Source organism: Oryctolagus cuniculus, chromosome 4 (genome assembly GCF_051225735.1).
Source record: "Oryctolagus cuniculus isolate XC-2025 breed Fujian yellow rabbit chromosome 4, ASM5122573v1, whole genome shotgun sequence".
NCBI classification, from domain to species: domain Eukaryota; kingdom Metazoa; phylum Chordata; class Mammalia; order Lagomorpha; family Leporidae; genus Oryctolagus; species Oryctolagus cuniculus.
Window position 1 is genome coordinate 80,861,488 of NC_142870.1, and position 22,818 is coordinate 80,884,305.

General features: G+C 45.9%; 1 protein-coding gene across 3 annotated transcripts; it reads left to right on the forward strand.

The window, feature by feature from the left end:
- The first annotated feature begins 1,509 nt into the window (after nt 1-1,509).
- UMPS (uridine monophosphate synthetase) lies at nt 1,510-20,487 on the forward strand. 3 transcript variants are annotated; one of them, XR_016233144.1, is made up of 6 exons: nt 1,510-1,693; nt 6,761-6,914; nt 10,036-10,917; nt 12,780-12,955; nt 15,252-15,366; nt 20,111-20,487. XR_016233144.1 is itself a non-coding variant. In XM_008266762.5 (6 exons), the coding sequence occupies exons 1-6, from the start codon at nt 1,538-1,540 to the stop codon at nt 20,278-20,280; spliced, it is 1,443 nt and encodes a 480-aa protein (XP_008264984.3). In that variant the 5' UTR covers nt 1,510-1,537; the 3' UTR covers nt 20,281-20,487. The 3 variants fall into 3 exon arrangements, 2 of the variants coding, with proteins under 2 accessions (XP_008264984.3, XP_089187978.1); XM_008266762.5 differs by having other exon boundaries at nt 10,036-10,707; XM_089331852.1 differs by lacking the exon at nt 6,761-6,914 and having other exon boundaries at nt 10,036-10,707.
- Nucleotides 20,488-22,818: the final 2,331 nt, after the last annotated feature.

Genomic DNA, 22,818 nt, shown 5'->3' on the forward strand with positions numbered 1-22,818 from the left:
CCTGGGCTGCCCCTCCCAAGTTTCTGCATACTTGTGCAGACTCAAGTGTAGTTGAGGGACAGGCGCTGTGGTGTAGCGGGTAAAGCCGCCGCCTGCCACGCGGGCATCCCATATGAGCACCAGTTCGAGTCCTGCCTGTTCCTCTTCCGATCCAGCTCTCTGCTATGGCCTGGGAAAGCAGTAGAAGATGGCCCAAGTCCTTGGGCCCCTGCACCTGCGTGGCAGACAGAGCAGAAGCTCCTGGCTCCTGGTTTCAGATCAGCGCAGCTCCAGCAGTTGCAGCCAACTGGGGAGTGAACCAGCAAATGGAAGACCTCTCTCTGTCTCTCCTTCTCTCTCTGTGTAATTCTGACTTTCAAATAAATAAATAAATAAACCTTTTAAAAAAACTGTAGCTGAGACTGATTCAGAGGACACTGTCAGTTATCCAATATTGGAGAGTTTTGATCAGCTTATTTCACCAACAAAGGCAAAAATATTTTTACATTTGGCTCCATTTAATCTAGATTTTGCCACATTTATTTGAAATGAGGAAAAAAATACTGTCCAAAGGATGGGCCCTTCACACAGTTCAGTAAGCACCCATCTCTTCAGAGGAAAATTAAAGACAACAGAAGTGCCTAGACGAAATCAGCGTCAGTTTGATGAATCAGAATCACGAACCCTATGGTTTTCAGGGTTATTTTCATGAAACCAGGATAAAGTATTCCTTCTAGCAGAATGCAGAACTCTAAGTGATTGACTTCTAAAATCCAAACAGGGTACTTCAAAAGTCTGAGGAAAATGGAATTAAAAGATAAGTCTGGTGCAAAAAAATTGAAAGGCCTGCATGAGAGGTCTTCAATAATTCCATAAAAAATGCATATTGTGAAAAAAGATGTGGATATAAGAAAACCTATGCTCCATAATAAGCTTACCTATTATAATAAACTTCCCATTTTCCCAAGCACTTTTTGAAGTCCCCTGGATTTTCCCGTTGGATAGCAATATGGTCCTCCCGCCCCCTGACTCTCCCTCCCTGCTCCGGGACACGGGAGGAAATGAGCTCGCCTGCCAAGCACTTCATACACACTTTATTGTGCAAACTGCGAGGAAACCGTCCTGTGCCAGACGCTGTGAAGTTCATAAGAGAATTGCGAAAGGGTCCCGTCTTCGAAGACCGAAACTCTATACTTGGAGAAACGCGGTGGGGAGAGTAGTGGCTAATAACTGGCCAATGAGGACATGCTAGGCCAAGGAGTTGAGGTCATTCAAGAACCGGCCTAGAGGACGTGCGGCTGCGAAAACTGGGCAGGACTTAGACTAACTCTCTTGAGGGCTGGGCTTCAAGCTCTCCGAGTTGGTCGGGCTGTTCGGGGCTCTGAGTCCCATCCAGCCGGTGCAGTGTAAAGCAGCGCGACCTCGCTCCCGCGGCTCAACCCTGGCCTCCTGGCCGCCAAGCGGCCGGAAAGCGAGGCGGAAGAGGCGGGGCTTCGCGGCGACGTCATCGGGGCGCCGGAGCCCGGGCCCGCGTTGCGGATCGGAGCTGGCTGAGGCGATGGCGGCTTCCGAAGCGGCGTTGGCGCGGTTGGTGACGGGTCTGTACGACGTGCAGGCTTTCAAGTTTGGAGACTTCGTGTTGAAGAGCGGCCTCTCGTCCCCCGTGTACATCGATCTGCGGGGCATCGTGTCTCGACCGCGCCTTCTGAGTCAGGTGCCAGCCCGGCGAGGGGAAGGACGGGGCTGGGTGGCGGGAAAGGGGACCCGCGGCTGGAGAGTGGGGGTCGGAGCTGGGTTGCGGGTGAGGCAGAAGAGCCGCGCTGACAGCCCGACCCTACCTGCGGAGTACGTCTGAGCAGCTCGGAGGGCCCAGGGTACACCTCTAAGGGACCTTGGCAGCCTGTTCCTTGACACGTGCGTTGCAAGTCGGCAAACCCAGCTCGGGCGCCGCTTGCAGCAGAAGTACTCGGATGAGGTGTGTGCGTTTAGATTCGGGGCAGAAAGAAGAAAGGTGGGTGGGGGTAGCCGGCCAGCGCTTTGGCAGGGCTGCTGCTTGCCACGGGAAATTGTTTTTGCCTTGTGCGGCCAGGAACAAGAATGAAGGTGGGCGTTCGGGGAGGCAGGTTTTTGGTCAGTATCAGGGAAAACCTGGCGCAGATGAGGGGATTCTGCACGCTGCTTCTCAGACTGAGGGTACATGTGAATCGCCTGGCAATCGTGGGTGAGTGGCAGGATCTGGTTGCGCGCCTCGAGGCGGGGTCTAACAGTTAATTAAGCTGCCGCCCGATGGGGTAGACCCCTAGGAGTAGAAAGCTCTGGATGTGCGAGCCAAGAGATGCCAGCCTCGTGTGAATACTGAGCCCCTATGGGTTTTTGAATTTAGCTAGACACAAGTGGCTAGCGTCTCAGTCCAGCCAGGGACAGAACATTCCCGTCTTCGCAGAAGGTGCTGTCTAGAGGACTTCCCAGGGCGCTTCATGACGTTTCTGTTTTATTCGTAGTACACACTTTTCACTTTGAAAGGGGGCTTTTCCAAGACTGCTTGTGCCCATGATTTCAAAACTGCACCAAAATTAACCACCTTTTCGCTGCCGTTTTCACAAACCTTTTCAAGTGTCCTTGAATTTAAGTTCCTTCCACCCACTTAAGGATTTGTGCTTGTCTGGCATCTACTCTGTGTAAAAAGAAGGAAGTACTGGGGGAGGTGGATTGAGCTGTTAACTTCTCACCATTCAGAATCGCTGTGTGTAGAAAAAAAATCAGATTGGTTTAGGAGGGCATCCATCTATAGATGAGTAAGTTATTTTTGGGACGGCGCCATGGCTCACTTGGTTAATCCTCCGCCTGCGGCACCCGCATTCCATATGGACACCAGGTTCTAGTCCCGGTTGCTCCTCTTCCAGTCCAGCTCTCTGCTGTGGCCCGGAAAGGCAGTGGAGGATGGCCCAAGTGCTTGGGCCCTGCACCCGCATGGGAGACCAGGAGGAAGCTCCTGGCTTCGGATCAGTGCAGCGCTGGCTATAGCAGTCATTTGGGGGGTGAACCAACGGAAGGAAGACCTTTCTCTGTCTCTCTCTCACTGTCTATCACTCTACCTGTCAAATGTTTTTAAAAAACGTATTTTTTAAAAGACTTATTTATTTGAAAGGCAGGGCCCTGGTTGCTGCCCAGCAGGTTAAACCACTGCCTGCGTTCAGTGTGGGCACCAGGTGGTGTCCCACCAGCTGCACTCCCTGCTGATGCCTCTAGGGAAAGCAGCAGAGGATGGCCCGAGTGCCTGTTCTCCTGCCACGCAAGCCAGAGGCCCAGATGGAGCTCCTGGCTTCTGGTTTTGGCCTGGCCCAGCCCCTACATTGTGTCCATTGCGGGTGTGAACTAGCGGATGGAAGGGCTGTCTCCCTCCCTCTCTGTAACCCTTTCACATAATTTTTTTTTTAATTTAAAAAAAAAAAAGAAAAGAAAGGTAGAGTAACAGAGATCTCTTCCATCTGCTGATTCACCCCCAAAATGGCTGCAGTGGCTGGTGCTGGGCCAAGCTGGAGCTAGGAGCTTCTTCAGGGTCTCCCATGTTGGTGGCAGGAACTCAAGCACTTGGGCCATCCTCTGCTTCTTTCCCAGGCACATTAGCAGGGAGTTGGTTGTTTTGTTTTGTTTTGTTTTTAAAAATTTATTTATTTGAAAGAGTTACACAGAGAGAGAAGGGGAGGCAGAGACAGAGAGAGAGAGAGGTCTTCCATCTACTGGTTCACTCCCTAATTAGCCACAAATGGCCAGAGCTGCGCTGATCCAAAGCCAGGAGTCTCTTCCTGGTCTCCCATGCAGGTGCAGGGGCCCAAGGACTTGGACCATCTTGCACCGCTTTCCCAGGCCATAGCAGAGAGCTGGACTGGAAGTGGAGCATCCAGGAGTTGAACCAGCACCCACATGGAAGGCACTGCGAGCAGTGGCTTTACCCACTATGCCACAATGCCAGCCCCACTAGTTATTTTTTGAAGGTAGATTATGTTGTATGTGATTTTTGACGGTAAACTGGGGAGGAGTTCAAAACATGGAGAGATCTGATTATAACAAAACTTCTCTTCACCTCTACTTATTTATGCAAGTAGGATTTCTCAGTATTTACACCCCTGAAAAGCAATTTATGCTAAACTCTGAATCCCAAGTAAGAAGTCATGTTTGGCTACAGTATTATGTGTACATAAACTAACTGGAGGAGGGGCCTACACTGTGCTGTAGTGGGTAAAGACTGCATTGCTGGCATCCCATGTGGACGCCAGTTCAAGTCCCAGCTGCTCCATTTCTGATCCAGCTCCCTGCTGGGAAAACAGGGGAAGATGGCCCACATGTTTGGGCCCCTGCACCCACATGGAGACCAGAAGAGGCTCCTGGCTTTGAATCACCTCAGCTCCAGTATGTTGTGGTCATTTGGGGAGTGAACCAGTGGATGGAAGATATCTCTCTCTCTCTTCTCGTACCTCTGCCTTTCAAATAAATAAATAAACCTTTAAACAAATAAATTAAAAATCTTGCCCAGGCTATGTGATACAGCAGTGCCTCCGATGGCCTGGGATAGCTGTCCCCTGCCGTTCCACTGGCCGGCCGGTGGCTGCACGCTGGGGCCCGGGGCCGGTGCAGAGAACCCTTCTTCCTGGGGAACAGGGAATGGCCGGAAAGGGGGCCGCTCTGTCACCCATCACACAGCACACATTCATGGAGAACCAGTTGTAGCCGACCTGCTTCTGGGTTGGGGTTTCGTCCATAGCAGAGCGGCTCCTTCGCTGTGATCTATTGAAAGTCAGCCCTTGACACAAGGGTTTGAAAAAAATTAAAAAAAAAAAAAAAAAAAAAAAAAAGACTAACTGGAGGAGAAAGTACCATTGATCTCACTAAGTACATTTCTAAAATCTTTTTATATTCTATCAATTTGCAAATTTTTAAAAAAGATTTATTTGAGAGGCAGATTTATAGATAGAGAGGAGAGATAAAGATCTTCCGAGCACTGGTTGACTCCCCAAATGGCCACAATGGCTAGAGTTGGGCTGACCTGGAGCCAGGAGCTTCCTCCGAGTCCCCCACTTTGGGGCAGGGGTCCAAGGACTTGGGCTATCTTCCACTGCTTTCCCAGGCCATAGAAGAGAGCTGGATGGGAAGTGGAACAGCCAGGCCAGAAACCAGCACCCATATAGGATGCCAGCACTGCAGGTGGAGGCTTAGCCTACTATACCACATTGCTGGCCCCAAATTATGTCTTAACGTTAACGTTCATAATAATTGTGATGATAAGCTTAGAGACTAATAATCAAGGACATTTCTTTTAATTTACAATTTTAATTTTCACTTTACGCCCATTTCAGTTTACATTCATACTGAGAAAAGTGGTGAAGGGATTGATAAAGCTTTTCAAGCATAAATATGTATTACATGAGAAAAAGTGGACACAGTGGAGTGAAAATATGAATATAAAAAAATAAAAAATTTTCCAACTTTCAGTGAAATAGTAGGTAGCAAATCGCTTTAGCATTTGGATTCCATTGTATTCATTTAAAAGAGTGATAGAACAGTTCTAGGATATGTTAGTATTTTTAGAAATAGAAATTACATCCTTTGCAGCTTAGAAAATTCAAAGGTTTTAAAATATTTAGAAGTACAAGAATACAAACTTTTTAAAAAAGATTTATTTATTTATTTGAAAGTCAGTTACACAGAGAAGGAGAGGCAGAGAGAGAGATGGGTGGGGGTGTCTTCCATCCGCTGGTTCATTCTCCAACTGGCCACAACAGCCGGGGCTGGACTGATCTGAAGCCAGGGGTCAGGAGCCTCTTCTGGGTCTCCCACGTGGGTGCAGGGGCCCAAGGGCCCAAGGACTTGGGCCATCTTCTATTGCTTTCTTAGGCCATAGCAGATAACTGGATTGGAAGTGGAGCAGCTATGACTCGGAACTGGCACCCACGATGCCACAGCACCAGCCCCAAGAATACAAACTTCTAAGAGATTAGTTCACAAAGCAACTGATTGCTTTTGTTTTGTTTTGTTTTTAAAATAAGATGGTGTTGGGTAAAAATAAGCATTGCAGCATTAAAATGTGATGGTATATGTGGGAAGGAGATTACAAAATAGTGCTTCATACCGTAAGCTAGTTCTTTAAGATGGCGTTCACTAGCAGGTGATGTAGAATACCAAGGGGACCCAGCCTCGCAGCCTTCCCTAGCATGTTATGCTATGCTGCCCGCAGAGTCGGGTCGGCTCAGCCTCATGTCTTTATATTTGTATATTTGGCTTCAGGCAAATGGTCATTTAATGAAAAGGCTTTTTTTTTTTTTTTTTTTTTTTTAGATTTATTTATTTGTTTGAAAGTCAGAGTGATAGAGAGGCAGAGGGAGAGAGAGAGAGAGAGAGAGGTCTTCCATCCAATGGTTCACTCCCCAAATGGCCACAATGTCTGAAACTGCACTGATCCGAAGCCAGGAGCTTCCTCTAGTTCCCCGACCTGGGTGCAGGGGCCCAAGCACTTGGGCCATCTTCCACTGCTTTCCCAGGCCATAGCAGAGAGCTGGATTGGAAGTGGAGCAGCCAGGACTCAAACTGGCACCCTTTGGGCTGCCGGCACTGCAGGTGGCGGCCTTACCTGCTACACCACAGCGCCAGCCCCTGAAAGGCGTTTCTCCCCCATCAGATTTGAGAGTAACCCCTACTATGTTAATACTGTCTTTAATGTTTTGTTGTTACATGATTGATGCACCATTTAAAATAGTGATAATAGTTTGTGTTCATTTTCTTACAGGTTGCAGACATTTTATTCCAAACTGCCCAAAATGCAGGAATCAGTTTTGACACTGTGTGTGGAGTACCTTATACAGCTTTGCCGCTGGCTACAGTTATCTGCTCAACCAATCAAATTCCAATGCTTATTAGAAGGAAGGAAACAAAGGATTATGGTAAAAGTCAAAGCATAAGCACTAGGTTAATATGTAACCTGATACTGTTAGAGTTTCTTCTTCCAGGCACTGATGTTTTACCAGGGTTGCCTGGAATATACTTTGTGTCTTTAAAGATTTTATCAAAATTTATTAACTGTCACTACAGATTCCCTCCCCCCCCCCATCTCTCTTTCCTGCATAGTCGGGGGCTGACATGCTTTGTATTGAGGAGAGAGTGATAAAAGGTGCTTCATGTATCTGTGAAACCCTAAACTTGTGTGCGGGTCCTTTCCTCTGAGCCCAGTGTTCTGGGAACACTTCCTTTGCCAGTGTGTTTGTATTTAAACTCCATGAAGAGTACTGCATGAATAAAACCACTCCTATAGAGCAATGTAACATTTCACGGAGAGCTTTTTGGTGTGCTTGATTCACAGCCTGAAAATCAGTATTGTAACTAAATTCCTATTTAATGATAAGGAGTTACTGAGCTTTTTGTTTTTTATGTTGGTATGGTAATGTTTTGTTTTTTAGAGTCCCTGCCTATTGCAGATACATTCTAAAAATTTTTTAAAAGAGATTTATTTGTTAATGTGAAAGGCAGATGGCACACAGAGAGATCTTCCATCTTGGTTCACTCCCCAAACATCCACAGTGTTTGGGCTGGGGCTCAGGCTGGTTCAGGCCAAAGCCCATAGCCTGGCCCTCCAGGTCTCCTACCTGGGTGGTGGGGTCCCAAGTACTTGGGCATCATCTGTTGTTTTCCCAGGTCCATTAGCAGGGAGCTGGATTGGAAGCAAAGCAGCTGATACTTGAACCTGTGCTCCATGCCGCTGTCACAAGTGCTGGCTTAATTTGCTATACCACAATACCAGCCCCTAGACATTTTTTCAAAAGGTTTATTCGAAAGGCAGAGTAATAGAGAGTGAGAGACATAGAGACCTTATCTATTAGTTCACTCCCCCAAACAGCCACAACAGCCAGGCTGAAGCCAGGAGCCAAAAACACCATCCAAGGCTCCCATTGGTGGCAAGGGCCCAAGTAACTGGGCCATCATTGGCTGCTTTCCCAGGTGCATTAGCAGGGAGCTGGATCAGAAACAGAGCAGCCAAGAACTGGCACTCTTAACCTGCTGTGCCACAATGCTAGCCCCTCTAAATATTTTTATGGTGAAATCATATGCTATCTGGGATTTGCTCCTAAAAATTATGGAGGGAGAGAGGATACAAAAGAAATCAGATTGAGTTGTTAGGTGGTGTTTGAAATTATTATAAGAAGTTTTTTATTACTACTTAAAGCCACAGTGTTCCATTTTTTTGAGCTAAAAAAAAATCTTCATGAATCTGCTCGAAAGGATGCTATTATTTCTATTTCTTATGATTTAGAAAATGTTTCTAGGATGAAGTCATTCATTTTTAAATACACCTGTAAGTGCTTAGAGCTGGTGGTCTAGTCTGTGTTGATTCAGTTGGATTTTCCAGTTCTTCATGGAGAGAAAAGGAATATGAAAGGTCAAAGACAATACTTATGGTAAAACTCAAGAAGTGGGCGAAATGTCCACTAATTTTATTATTTTTATTTATTTATTTCTTTTTCAAAATGAAAATGAGCCTGAAGTCTGCAGCTGTAGTCTGCGTTCGTAGATTACCTCAGAATAGCCTCTAATGCAGCTTGGGTTAGGGAGGTGAACTGAGTCACACTGATTATGTAACTCAGGAGACTGTGGTAATAGATCTAAATGATTGTTGAATATTTTCCCTCCTGAATTTATAGCTTCACAAAGCCAATTTGATCTTGAGTGATGAACGTTTGATAGAAAAAAGGAAAGATTTCATTGATGATATTGAGGTATTCTGTATCTTTTTTTTCTTCAATTTACTTATTTGAAAGGCAAAGTTACAGAGAGGCGGCGGGGGGAGGGGTTGGTCTTCCATCCGCTAGTTCACTCTCCAAATGGCCACAATGGCAGGAGCTGGGCTGATCCAAAGCCAGGAGCCAGGAACTTCCTCTAGGTCTCCCATGCAGGTACAAGGGCCCAAGGACTTGGGCCATCATCTGCTGTTTTTCCCAGGCCATAGCAGAGAGCTGGATCTGACGTAGAGCAGCTGGGACTCGAACCGGCACCCAAATAGGGTGCCAGCACTGCAGGTGGCAGCTTTAACCACTATGCCACAGCACTGGTCCTATTCTGTATCTTAACTTTCCTGACCTTGCTTTAAGAAATTAGTTTTTGTTTTATTTGAGAGTTGGAGAGAGAACGAGCAAGCTTCCCTCTACTGGTTCACTCCCCAGATGGACACAATGGTCGGCTGGGCCAGGCCAAAGCCAGGAGCTTTCTCGGATTTTCCTTGTGGGTACAGGAGCCCAGGTACTTGGGCCATCTGCTGCTGCTCTTCCCAGGCACATTAGCAGGGAGATGGATCAGAAGTGGAGGAGCCAGGACACTAGCCTTTGCCCATATCAGATGTCGGTGTCCCGGGTGGTGGCCCCAAGAAATTCCATTTTTGAAAATGTGACGAGGGACTGATGCTGTGCTGTGGCAGGTAAAGCCACCACCTGCAGGGCCAGCATCCCATATGGGCACCAGTTCAAGTCCTGGCTGCTCACTTCTGATCCAGCTCCCTGCTAATGGCCTGGGAAAGCAGCAGAGGAAGGTCCAAGTCCTTTGGCCTCTGCACCCACGTAGGAGACCTGGAAGTTCATGGCTCCTGGCTCTGGATCAGCCCAGCTCGTGCGGTTGCAGCCATCTGGGGAGTGAAGCAGCAGATGGAAGAAGTCTCTCTCTGTCTCTGCCTCTCTCTTTCTATAACTCTCTTTCAAATAAATAAATAAATCTTCAAAAAATGTGATTGTGAAACATTAAGTGCTGTTTGTTTACACTGTAAGATAATTTACTAGTGTTACTATAAATATGCTGTATGTGTAACTGACAGGGAACATGGAGACAGTGAACAGAGTGGTCCTCATTGCACACTGCAGACTGATCAGAAGTAAGGAAAAGGAGCTCCCGAGTGCTTTACAGACAGACTTAGATCATCAGCTCTGCATGAGTACTGCCACATTTATACTGCAGGATACATCTTGAGTTGACAAAAGTGTGTGTGTATTTTTAAGTTGAACTCAACAGAATTTTTTCTTTTAGGCACTAAGCGCCTTGTGGAAGGAGCAATTAATCCGGGAGAAACGTGTTTGATCATTGAAGATGTCGTCACCAGTGGATCTAGCGTTTTGGAGACCGTGGAGGTTCTTCAGAGGGAGGGCTTGAAGGTCACTGACGCCATCGTGCTGTTGGACAGAGAGCAAGGTGGCAAGGACAAGTTGCAGGCACATGGCATCCGTCTCCACTCTGTGTGCACGTTGTCCACAATGCTGGAGATTCTTGAGCAGCAGAAAAAAATTGATGCGGAGATGGTTGGGAGAGTGAAGAGATTTATCCAGGAGAATGTTTTCCTGACAGCTAACCATAATGGTTCTCCCCCTCCTGTGAAGCAAGCACCCAAAGAACTCAGCTTTGGTGCACGTGCTGAGCTTCCCAGGGCCCACCCAGTGGCAGCGAAGCTTTTCAGGCTTATGCAGAAGAAGGAGACCAACCTGTGTCTCTCTGCTGATGTTTCCGCGGCTAGAGAACTGTTGCAGCTGGCAGATGCCTTAGGACCCAGCATTTGCATGCTCAAAACTCACGTGGATATTCTGAATGATTTTACTCTGGATGTCATGAAGGAGTTGACAGCTCTGGCAAAACGCCATGAATTCTTAATATTTGAAGACCGGAAATTTGCGGATATAGGAAACACCGTAAAAAAGCAGTATGAAGGTAAGTGTATATGAGGAGTGTGCAAGAATCAGAAACCCAGCTTAAAGCGGCTGAAGATGAACAGGAAATATCTTGCCTCCTATACCTGGAAGTCCAGCACTAAAGCGGTTGTCCAGCGTGTTTGGATCCAGGAGCTCAAGTGATGTCTTCTGGACTTGTTTTCTCTCCATCTGTCAACTCTGCTTTCTACTCTGTTGACTGCTTTCTCAGGTAGGCACAATCCACATGCCCGCCCCAAACCACTGGCTGTGGCTAGGGTGGAGAAGACCTTATTAACCGCCCTGGGTAGTAAACCTGCAAGTGTGAAGTGGTTACTCCATTTCAACTTGGTTTATTGCAAATCCAGCAGGAATAGTTACTTTAAGGAAAAGGGAGGTGCTGAAACCAGAAGGAGAGGTACACGGATTCTGGGCAGGCAGAAGTGACAGACAGTGCCCTTGCAGAACATACTGAGTTTTGAATGAAAATTACAGGTACAGGAAATGAGAGGGCAGAACAAAATGTGAAGATTTTCAGCCAAAAAAGATCTGTTGCTATACATTTTTTTTAATGTCAAATAGGAACTCAAAGTTGAGTGTGCTCAGTTCTATCATTCTGTGCAAGTTTCTTTGTACAAAGATGTGATCTATATATAATACTTTTTTACTTGATATTGTAACAAGTATTTTGTCATATTTTTTAACTTATCTTTGAGGTGCTTAATTTTTCTTAAACTAATGCATGCATATTGCTAAGCTATTTCTTCTGGAATAGTCTCTGACTTTCTTGGCCTAAGGTGTGCTACCATCACCACATTGCTTAGCTTATAGATTGACTTATTGATTGGTGTATAAAACCTTTCTTCATTCAAGTTGGCATGCAGTCTTTTCAGAAATCAGTTAAGGTTTTACTGTCAGCTCTTTTTTTTTTTTTAAAGAAGATTTATTTATTTGAAAGTCAGAGTTACACAGAGGGAGAAGGAGAGGCAGAGAGAGAGGTCTTCCATCCGCTGGTTCACTCCCTAATTGGCTGCAATGGCCAGAGCTGGGCCGATCTGATCTGAAGCCAGGAGCCAGGAGCTTCCTCTGGGTCTCCCACGTGGGTGCAGGGGCCCAAAGATTTTGGCCATCTTCTACTGCTTTCCTAGGCCACAACAGAGCTGGATGGGAAGTGGAGCAGCTGGGACTCGAACTGGCACCCATATGGGATGCCAGCACTGCAAGTGGTGGCTTTACCCACTGTGCCACAGCGCCGGCTCCTACCATCAGCTTTTTTTTTTTTTTTTTTTTTTTGACAGGCAGAGTGGACAGTGAGAGAGAGAGAGAGACAGAGAAAGGTCTTCCTTTTGCTGTTGGTTCACCCTCCAATGGCTGGCACACTAGGGCCGGCGCACCGCACTGATCTGAAGGCAGGAGCCAAGTGCTTCTCCTGGTCTCCCATGGGGTGCAGGGCACAAGGACTTGGGCCATCCTCCACTGCACTCCCTGGCCACAGCAGAGAGCTGGCCTGGAAGAGGGGCAACCGGGACAGAATCTGGCGCCCCGGCCGGGACTAGAACCCGGTGTCCTGGTGCCGCAAGGCGGAGGATTAGCCTAGTGAGCCACGGCGCCGGCCTACCATCAGCTTTTAAAATGAACAGTTGCCTACTGAAATCTGAATAAGGAAATCTAGGAACACATGGAAATGTTGAGAGAATAAAGTTGCTGATGGGTCAATCGCTGCAGAGTGGCAACTTGTCACCTTCAGGATGAGTTGCAGAGCGCTGATGTCCTTGCCCCCAGTACATGCCTGTCTTCCCTGGACTCTGTTTCTGATTGCATGAGTTTATTGGTGATTGTAAGCTCTGCCTTCCAGGGAAAACAGTCTTAGTGTTCCTGGAGAACTTGCGAGTTTTCCCCACTGTGAGTTTTCACCAGCTTCCAGCTGGACAGAGGCAGTCTTCACATCCGTGATGTCCCTAGAATTATTGAAGTGTGCTGCTCTTTCAGTAACATGTTATTGAGAGATTGTCCCCTGCCGTAGTTGCGTGGGCAAAAAGAGTAGAGGTTTTTGTTTGAAACTTGGAAAATATCTTCTTTTCCACTTCCTCCTAGGTGGTGTTTTTAAAATAGCTTCCTGGGCAGACCTCGTCAATGCCCACGTGGTGCCTGGCTCAGGAGTCGTGAAGGGCCTGCAAGAAGTGGGGCTGCCTCTGCACCGGGGGTGCCTGCTCATTGCAGAAATGAGTTCCGCGGGCTCCCTGGCCACTGGGAACTACACTAAAGCAGCGGTAAGTGACCCGAGGGCTGCGGAGAGGGAAGGCAGGGCTGTCAAGCTGCATGTTCTTGGGTGAGACAGTACCTTCCTCTGGGATCTGTGGCGCCTCTGCCAAAGAGTCCGCTGTCGGTAGGGTAACAGTGTGTTAATCCTGCTTGTGTAGAATGCCTCGATTGTTAGTACTTTTTTTTTTTTAAAGATTGATATATTTTGAAAGAGGGAGAGAGAGAGCTTCCATCTGCTGGTTTACTCCCCCAAATGGTTGCAATGGTCAGGGCTGGACCAGGCCAAAGCCAGGGGCCTGGAACTCAATCCAGGTCTCTCTCAGGGTGGCAAGGGCCCAAGAACTCGTGCCATCTTCTGCTTTCCCAGGCACGTTAGCAGGGAGCTGATGGGAAGTGGAGCAGCTGGGACTCAAACCAGTGTTCATATGGGATGCCAGTGTCACAGGCAGTAGCTTAACCCACTGTACCATGTTGCCAGTCCTGATAGTTAAAATATATGTATTTATATATAAAATGCTATTGAGATTTTTATTTGAGAGAGAGAAAGGTCTTCCATCTGCGCATTCACTTCTCAAATAGCCACAATGGCCAGAGCTGGGCCAGTCCAGACCCAGGAGCTTCCTTCAGGTCTCCCACGTGGGGTCAGGGGTGCACCTTCTACTGCTTTCCCAGGCCGTAGAGACAACTGGATCAGAAGAGGAGCCGCCGGGACTAGAGCTGGTCCCCACATGGGATGCCAGTATTACAGGTAGAGGCTTAGCCCACTGTGCCACGCACTGGCCCCACATTTTATGCCTTGCAGGAGGAACTTAAGAGATTTGAATTATATTTGAGAAGCATTAAAACACAGTAAGTAGGCCGGCGCTGTGGTTCACTAGGCTAATCCTCTGCCTGCGGCGCCGGCACTCTGGGTTCTAGTCCCGGCTGCTCCTCTTCCAGTCCAGCTCTGCTGTGGCCCGGGAAGGCAGTGGAGGATGGCCCAAGTGCTTGGGCCCTGCACCCACATGGGAGACCAGGACGAAGCACCTGGCTCCTGGCTTCAGATCGGCCCAGCGCACCAGCCGTGGCGGCCATTTGGGGAGTGAACCAACGGAAGGAAGACCTTTCTCTCTGTCTCTCTCTCGCTCACTGTCTAATTCTGCCTGTCAAAAATAAATAAGTAAATAAATAAGTAAGTAAACATCCACCTATACTTATGTGGCCTTTAAGAGAGTTCTTTTTCATTTCACTGTGAATTGAAAGTAAAGAGATTCCTAGACACACAGTTTCTTCTCAGGTTCTCATGAAAGGAGCCCTCGTGGAATGACTTCCTCCTTTTGTCTTTGATGTTGGTGGGTGTTATGTGAGAAAAGCTATCTGCTGGGTCACTCCTCAAATGGCTGCAATGGCCAGATCTGGGCCAGGCTGTAGCCAGGTGCCTGGAACTTCATCCAGATTCCCCCATGGGTGCAGGGGCCCAGCACTTGGGCCATCTTCCCCAGCTTTTCCAGGCACATTAGCAAGGAGCTGGGTCAGAAGTACAGCAGCTGGGACTTGAACCAGCGCCCAAATGGGATGCTAGCATTGCAGGTGGCAGTTTAACCTGTTAAGCCACAATGCTGGTCCTACAGATATTTTAAAGAAAATTTTTAAAGTGCCATGGGGATTTTTATTTCCTATTTTTTCAAAGACTATAATATAGTTGCTAAGAACCACGTGGCCCTAGGGTCAGGATTTAACCTCTGATTTCCAAGAATGTGGGTCTGGCTTGTTGGTGGTAGGACTTGTAACCCTGTGAGCCTCAGGGAAGAGCCAAGTCAGAAAGGCAGGCCTGCTAAAGAAACCTCTTTAAATGAGAGGTAACAGAAAAAGCAGGGAGACCAGTGAATAGTAAACGCTGGAGAAGAGGGAACCCAGCGAAGGGGAGAGATTTCTTTAGCTCTCAAGAACGTAGCTGAGTGCATGATGGCTGTACTTCTGTACAGCGTCCCGTACCCAGGCAGGCAGCAGTCCTGGTGGTATCACACCAACATAACGTCCTTTCTGGAGTGGATTTTCAGATGTAAACACTGAAGGTTTGATGTTTCCCAGTAGGTTTATCTCAGAGTCTTATTGAAGCAATATGTTTGACCATCTTGGTTCATATGTAGGATGACCTGTTATAGATATTAGTTTATACTTATATGTTTAATATGAAATGAAAAAGTTGTCAGTAATACAGCAAAGTTTGTAATAACTAGCTTAGAAATTTTTTTTTTACTTTTGTACAGCTATTCTGTGTGATGAACTGTTTTCTTGCAATATGTCCTGTTACATTACATTTAGGTTAGAATGGCTGAGGAACACTCTGAATTTGTGATTGGTTTTATTTCCGGCTCCCGTGTAAGCATGAAACCAGAATTTCTTCACTTAACTCCAGGAGTTCAGTTAGAAGCGGGTGGTAAGTGCATTCATTGATAAGAGAAGCCTTCTTAATGTTTGCAGAATAACTGCAGCCTGATTTTAGGATAAAAATTTAGAAAAGCACTTTGATTGAAAACTAATACCTTACTGTTCTGAATGAATATGCTACCAAAAGAAGGTAATTCTGTGCTCAAGGCAGTTTGGATAAACCCATGGCTAACCAGAATGACTGTCCACTTGAGCTCTGGGACACTTCCAGTTCTCAGAAAGAAACACGGGTGTAATGACTAAGTAGCACGCGTTTTCTGATCGTCCATTCACTAAAGGAACAAACCAGGTTAGAAAAACACGTATTTAAATGTCCTGTAAGACTCAGGTAAGGTGTGTGAGTTTTCAGTGAGGAAGTGGTAATCTGGGGACATTCTTTCTAGAACTGGTAGTTGTGCAAGAAAGGTTGCCCATGATGGTTACTGGAATGTACTCTGGGTTAGACTTCAGGAGATGGAGCTGAGAGCTGAATGTTAAGGTTCTCAGGTTGTGATTCTGTTTGTCAGCTCTGGTTTTGTCTGCCATGGCAGAGTTCCAAAGATACCTTTAAAAATAGAGAAAAATAGATTTTGTGTTAGTCATTCTAACCTACTTCTCTCCAGAGATAACCGCTAACTGGTGTGGTGTAATGTGAATATTTCCAGACCAGTGCAGGGTTTGCAGAATGTGGTGTGAAGATGCAATCTGCATATCTAGAATTACCTCACTTTTTAACAACTAATTGTATGACCACTCCCTGTGATTGTGTATAAATAGGCTTCATTTTTATGTTTTTGTCACAGTATTTCTTCTATACCAGAAGCTTTTTGAGGGTAATGGCATATGTCCCCCAGCAATAGAAAGAATGTGACAGTATGTCCTACAGAGACAAAGAGTTAAACACCAAGAATTAATGATTGAGGGTATAAGCTTGATGAACCTTAGTTTCCCTTTAATTTTTTATCTATTTGAAAGATCTTCCATCTGCAGATTCACTTCCCCAAACGGCTGTAACAGCCAGGTCCAAACCAAAGCTTCTTCCAGGTCGCCCATTTGGGTGTAGGAGCCCAGGCAAGTGAGTCATCTTTCCCAGGCGCATTAGCAGGGAGCTGGGTTGGAAGTGGAACAGCTGGGACGCAAACCAGTGCTCACAGGTGATGTCTTAACCTTTTGCCAGCCCTTTAGTTTCCCTTTTAAACCTTGAAGGAAATGTATATAGCCCACATAACTATTCAAATAAAATTAATGGATGTCCCTCTAGAAGCAAAGAATGTTATAGGTTCCTATGTTCAGATTTCACATACACAAGTCATTCTTCTGAGGCCTATCTAAGCCTTCAGAATAATTGCCTTAGTATTGAACCCTTCTGGCATTTTTCAAAACTCTACATTTTTGCCAAATGTTTTATGGATCAAAGGAGCAAATGTTTAGATATTAGTTTATACTTATATGTTTAATATGAAATGGAGAATGAACCAATGGATGGAGGACTTCTCTCTCTGCCTTTGCCTCCCTGTAACTCTGCCTTTTAAATAAATGAATCTCTTTTTTAAAAAAGTACCTAACCTTTTTTTTTTTTTTTTTTTTTTGACAGGCAGAGTGGACAGTGAGAGAGAGAGACAGAGAGAAAGGTCTTCCTTTGCCGTTGGTTCACCCTCCAATGGCCGCCGCGGCCGGCGCGCTGCGGCCAGCACACCATGCTGATCCGATGGCAGGAGCCAGGAGCCAGGTGCTTTTCCTGGTCTCCCATGGGGTGCAGGGCCCAAGCACCTGGGCCATCCTCCACTGCACTCCCTGGCCACAGCAGAGAGCTGGCCTGGAAGAGGGGCAACCGGGACAGAATCCGGCGCCCCAACCGGGACTAGAACCCGGTGTGCCGGCGCCGCTAGGCGGAGGATTAGCCTAGTGAGCCGCGGCGCCGGCCATAAAAGTACCTAACCTTAATACTTGGCTTCAGCTTCAGCTTCCTGTGTGTGCAGACTGGGGGAGACAGCAGTGATGACTCAACTGCTGGGTAGTAGGAAACCTGGATTACATTCTTGGCTCCTGGCTTCAGCCTGGCCCAGCAGCTCTAGGCATTCAGGGCATGAATCAGCCTGACCTATCAGTTAATCAAAAATTTTGAAGAGATCCAGGGATATACTACCTACAAGAAATTAATTTCACTTAGTAAGGGCACAGACTGAAAACAGCAGGATGGAAAAAGATATTCTATGCAAGTAGAAGCCAAGAATGAACAGGAGTAGTTGTTTAAGTTAGAATAGATTTTAGGGCAAAAACTTAACAGACAAAATCACTGTACAGTGATGAAGAGATCAACAAGATACAAGTGTCAATATATATATATACTTCTAATGATAGAGCACCCAGTTTTATAAAACAAACATTACTAGACCTAAAGGGAGACAGGCCATAAGCAATAAGAGACTTCAACATCTCACATTCATCAGTGGACAGATCAGCCAGGAGCTTAAAAAAAAATGGACCTGACAGACATTAATGGAACATTTCATCCAAAAGCTGCAGAATCCATGTTCTTCATTAGCACAGAGAGCATCCTCTAGGACAGATCATATATTGGGCCACAGATAAAACAGATTTTAAAAAATTAAAATCATCTTTCTCACCAAAATGGGATATAGGTATCAATCAACAAAAGAAGCTGGGAATCACACAGATACACAGAGTCTGTACAATGGGTCACTGAAGCCATCAAGAGGGAGCATTTTAAAATCCCTTGAAGCAAATGAAAATAAAGACAACACACCCAAAACGTTAACAACCTAGTGATAATGTCTTAAGGATCTAGAAAATAATAGCCCAACCAGTTGAACTCATTTCTGTTCTGATCTTTAGTTTTAAAAAAAAGACCTGTGAAACAGTTGGCATTTGAAAAAGGGGGGAAAAAACTTTAATCAGACTAACCAAGGAAAAAGAGAAAACTCAAATCAGAAAAAGGAAACATTACAACTGATAATGCAGAAATCCAAAGATCATTAGAGACTATTAATTGAAAAACCTAAAGGAAATGGATAAATTTCTGGACATATAACTTACCAAAATTGAGCCTCATGGCTCAGAAAAACTGGACAGACCAATAATAATGAGATTGAATCAATAATTTAAAGAGGCAGCAAAGAAAAGCCTAGGATTAATTGGTTTCATTTGCTGAATTCTTAACTTGGGAGAACGGATACCAGTTCTCAGACTACTCTACAAATTGTAAAGAGGGAACCCTTCTGAATCATTGCCTTCGTTCCTAAACCAGAAAAGGGCATACAGTGAACTAGAGGTCAGTATCCCTGATGAACATGGATGCAGATTCTCGACAAAGTACTCCCCGAACAAATGCAGCAACAGAGTGAAAAGATCATCCTCCATGAAAAAGTGGAATTTATCCCAGGTATAGTTCAAAATATGCAAATCATAAATACATAAACAAAATGAAGGCTAAACATCATATGATCTTCTCAATAGAGGCAGAAAAAGTACTGATAAAATTCAACTTCTAATCATGACAAAAACTGAACAAATTAGGTAAGTATAATAATAAAGGCTATGTATAACAGACTCAATAGCCAGCATATTGAATGAAGAAAAACTGAAATAATTTCCTCATAAGATCTGGAACTAGACAAGGATTTCACTCTTACCACTGTTATTCAATATAGTACTAGAAGTTACAGCCAGTGCATTTAGGCAAGAGGAAGAAATAAAAGACATACACATAGGAAAGAAATCAAATTATCCCAGTTGCAGGTAATACCATTCTATATGTGAAGAAACCTGAACACTCTACCAAGAGATATTAAAACTAATAAATTCAATAAAGTTGCAGGATACATAATCAACACAAAAATCACTAGCATTCTTATATACCAACAATGAACTTGCTAGCAAGAGCAGTCACATTCAACTGGAAAAAAAAAAAAGATTGTGGAATAAATTTAACCAAGGATGAGAAAGACCTCTACAATGAAAATTATAAAACACTGATGAGAGAAACTGAAGGACAAAAAAATGGACAAACCTCCCATTCTTCATGGAATGGGCGAATTAATATTAAAATGTTCACACTACCCAAACTGAGTTTGAGATTCAGTGAAATCCTCATAAAGTACAAATGACATTCTTGATGTAACTAGGAAAAAATCCTAACATTCGTACTGTTCTGCAGCCCAGTGGGGTGACTAGTTCACAGTCATGTGTTAAAGGACAGAGAGGAACTGGTAGGCTGCGAATACAAAGAAAATTCCTGCTGCCCAATTTGATCAGTTTAGGCCATGTACATGTGTGCAATATCGTGCAGCATCCTAAAAACATACAAGTATTACATGCTAAAATGTTTTGCAAATAGACGTAATTTCATTTTCCATGATTTTTTTTGAGAACTCTATGTAATAGTGGTCAAGTTAAATGCTTTAGGATGATATATTACTAAGACTTTAATCATGAGGCTAGTCCTTGTTTATTTGGATGGTGTGAACCTTTCTTGGCGACACAGGGGATCTACTTTTGGTTGTTCAACTCTGAATGCCTAAAATTAAACATCGAGAAGGAGTCAATTGGCATCTTCCCCTGATGCACAGGTTGGGTCTGTCTAGCAGATTTCTCCAGCTCCTGCTTTGACCCACATGCAGTACAGAATGGGAATGGAAAGCAAGGGCATATTTTTATTTAAAGTGGTTGCTTTCAGAAAACATGTGACAGGGTTTTTGATTTTTATGTTAACAGTATCTTTCATGTTTTTACAGGGGACAGTCTTGGCCAACAGTACAACAGCCCACAAGAAGTTATTGGCAAGCGAGGTTCTGATATCATCATTGTAGGCCGGGGCATAGTAGCAGCAGCTGACTATCTGGAAGCAGCTGAGATGTACAGAAAAGCCGCTTGGGAAGCTTACTTGAGTAGACTCGATGCGTGAGCCCCGTGGATAAGGACGTGTGAAGGCGTTGAGGATGCCTGGTCTCCTGAAAGCTACTGGCTTGGAGTCACCTGCAGCCCTTAATCCTGCTTCAGTTCTTCCACAGGGCCCGTGGGCACTGATTGCTGAGTTCTTAATGGTCTTTAAGAAAGAGAATGACTTGTAATGGTGTGCGTTGTGACTGTAATAAAGTCGTTTTCAAGCCTGCTTTGTGGAGACTGACGTTTGTTAGGCTCCGACACACCTGCACATCCCTCCCGTCTGTTCTAGTTACAGTGACAGGAACAGTTTAGGACATCAAGAGATTACAACCAGTGCACACAGCACTTCTTGTATCCTTTGTTCTGTCTAAGGTGTTGCCCAAATACTCTCTACAGGTTAGCCTTCGTCCTGCTTAGTAGTGACCATCTAGGTATTCACGTGGTGCTAGCTCCCAGAACTAGGTGGGGAAGAGGAAGATGATCCTAGCTGAGCCCCAAAGCTAATAGCTGGCTGTCATTTCAACAAAAGAACAGGGAATCCTGGCTTGTTTCTGCCTCTAGGCAATGGCTGTGTCCACAGTTATAGTGCCTGCCTTTTTGGATTAGAAGTAGACAAGCCATTCACTTATTTAAAAAAGACAGCAGTATTGGGAGGTCTCAGATTCCATTGGGGATTTATTTGAAGGTCACACTGTTCACTAACAAGTCAGCCTTCACTAATGTTAAATGGGAAAATTCCTTAGGGCAGTTATGTCACAAAGTTTACTTGAGGAAAGAAAAGCAAAGCATGATTCACACAAATCAAGCAGGTTCTGAGAATACCAATCAGTGATGTGGCCTGACAGCATTTATGGAAAAACAGAGCGAGGTCTAGAAGACAACTTGATTGGCCGCAGCTTAGCTAGTCGGGTACAGCTTAACTCTTAACTGGCCACAGAGCCCCCTGCATCCACCTAAAGCCTCAGTTTGGGGTCAGGAAGGTGCTTAGTCCAAATCCATGGCTGCCCTTGAGTGTTTAGCAACCTTCCCCTTTGGGTCAGGCCCTCCCCCTGGGAGACTGACCAAACTAGACATCACCACCACTCAGTCACCAGCATTCTGGGGTTCCAGTCTTGATACATCATCCATAGGTTACAGTATCCATTTAAGTTCTTAACCCCAACTGAAGAGAAGCCATTTTAAATTTGGATGGCTGCATATAGACTCCTAAGATGGCATACCACCAAGGCTACTATAATAACAGAATAAATAGTACCAAGAGTTTGGAGCATGCTCCTCAGCCAGGATCCCCACAAAACAAACCCACCAAAAGTCACATGGTTGAAGAATGAGCTAAATGAGAGGTCTGTCATTAACCAGGTTCAACCAACTAGCTTGCTGATTTTCTTGTAGCCAAGTCTCTGATACCTATATGCATCAAAAAAGAAATATAACCAACTGCATAGACTCCTTCCTGCTCAGCTGGTAGGCTAGCACCCATAACCAGGTTAGGACAATGTGTGTCTGGAAGGGTGTAGCAGTTACAGCATCATCTCGTTACGCTAGCAAGGATGGCCTAACAGTGTCGAGGGAAACCTGTCCTCCTCTTAAGATGTCACTTTGCCGGCCCTTCCCCGCCCTCCGGCACTGGCACAGACGCCCCCATGGTCACATCGCTCTGGGCGCCTAGGGTCACCCTTGAAGGCAGGAGAGCAAAGGGGCGCCCGCTCCGCTCCGCATACCAAGGCGGGAAGCCTGGACCTGGGCTCTGTTGCCCCGCCCTCCCCTCTGGTGCTCACTGCAGGCAGCGACCCCTGGTTTCCCACTGCATCCACTGTTCACACCCCACACCCCACACCCCCTACCCTGCCGCAGCCCACCCCACCCCACCCTTCTCTATGCTGAGTGCCTGCAGTTCCAGCTCAGGTTTTTGCTCCTATTCCCCCAAGAAGTTTTCATTTCAAGAGCTTCTGTTCTTTTTTTTAATTTTTATTTATTTTTTTATTTTTGACAGGCAGAGTGGACAGTGAGAGAGAGAGAGACAGAGAGAAAGGTCTTCCTTTTGCCGTCGGTTCAACTTCCAATGGCTGCCGCAGCCGGCGCATCGCGCTGATCCGAAGCCAGGAGCCAGGTGCTTTTCCTGGTCTCCAATCTCCAATGCGGGTGCAGGGCCCAAGCACTTGGGCCATCCTCCACTGCACTCCCGGGCCACAGCAGAGAGCTGGCCTGGAAGAGGGGCACCCGGGACAGAATCCGGCACCCCGACCGGGACTAGAACCCGGTATGCCGGCGCCGCAAGGCAGAGGATTAGCCTAGTGAGCCACGGCGCCGGCCAAGAGCTTCTGTTCTTAACTTTTTTTTTTTTTTTTTTTTTTTAATTAAAAAAGGTTTTGTTTGAAAGGTAGAGAGGTCTTTCATCTGCTGGTTCACTCCACAAAATGCCCACAAACACCAGAATGAGGCTGGGCTGAAGCCTAGAACCAGGAACTCAGTCCCCCATCTCCCACATGAGTGGCAGGGACCCAACTATTTGGCCTGCTGTCTCCCAGGGTGCACTTCGGCAGGAAGCTGGATGGGG

Excerpts from the sequence above, each read along its gene's own strand:
- UMPS (XM_008266762.5), top strand. The coding sequence starts at position 1,538 with ATGGCGGCTTCCGAAGCGGCGTTGGCGCGGTTGGTGACGGGTCTGTAC. Across the intron at positions 6,915-10,035 it reads GAAGGAAACAAAGGATTATG|GCACTAAGCGCCTTGTGGAA; the intron begins GTAAAAGTCAAA and ends TTTTTCTTTTAG. Across the intron at positions 10,708-12,779 it reads CGTAAAAAAGCAGTATGAAG|GTGGTGTTTTTAAAATAGCT; the intron begins GTAAGTGTATAT and ends ACTTCCTCCTAG.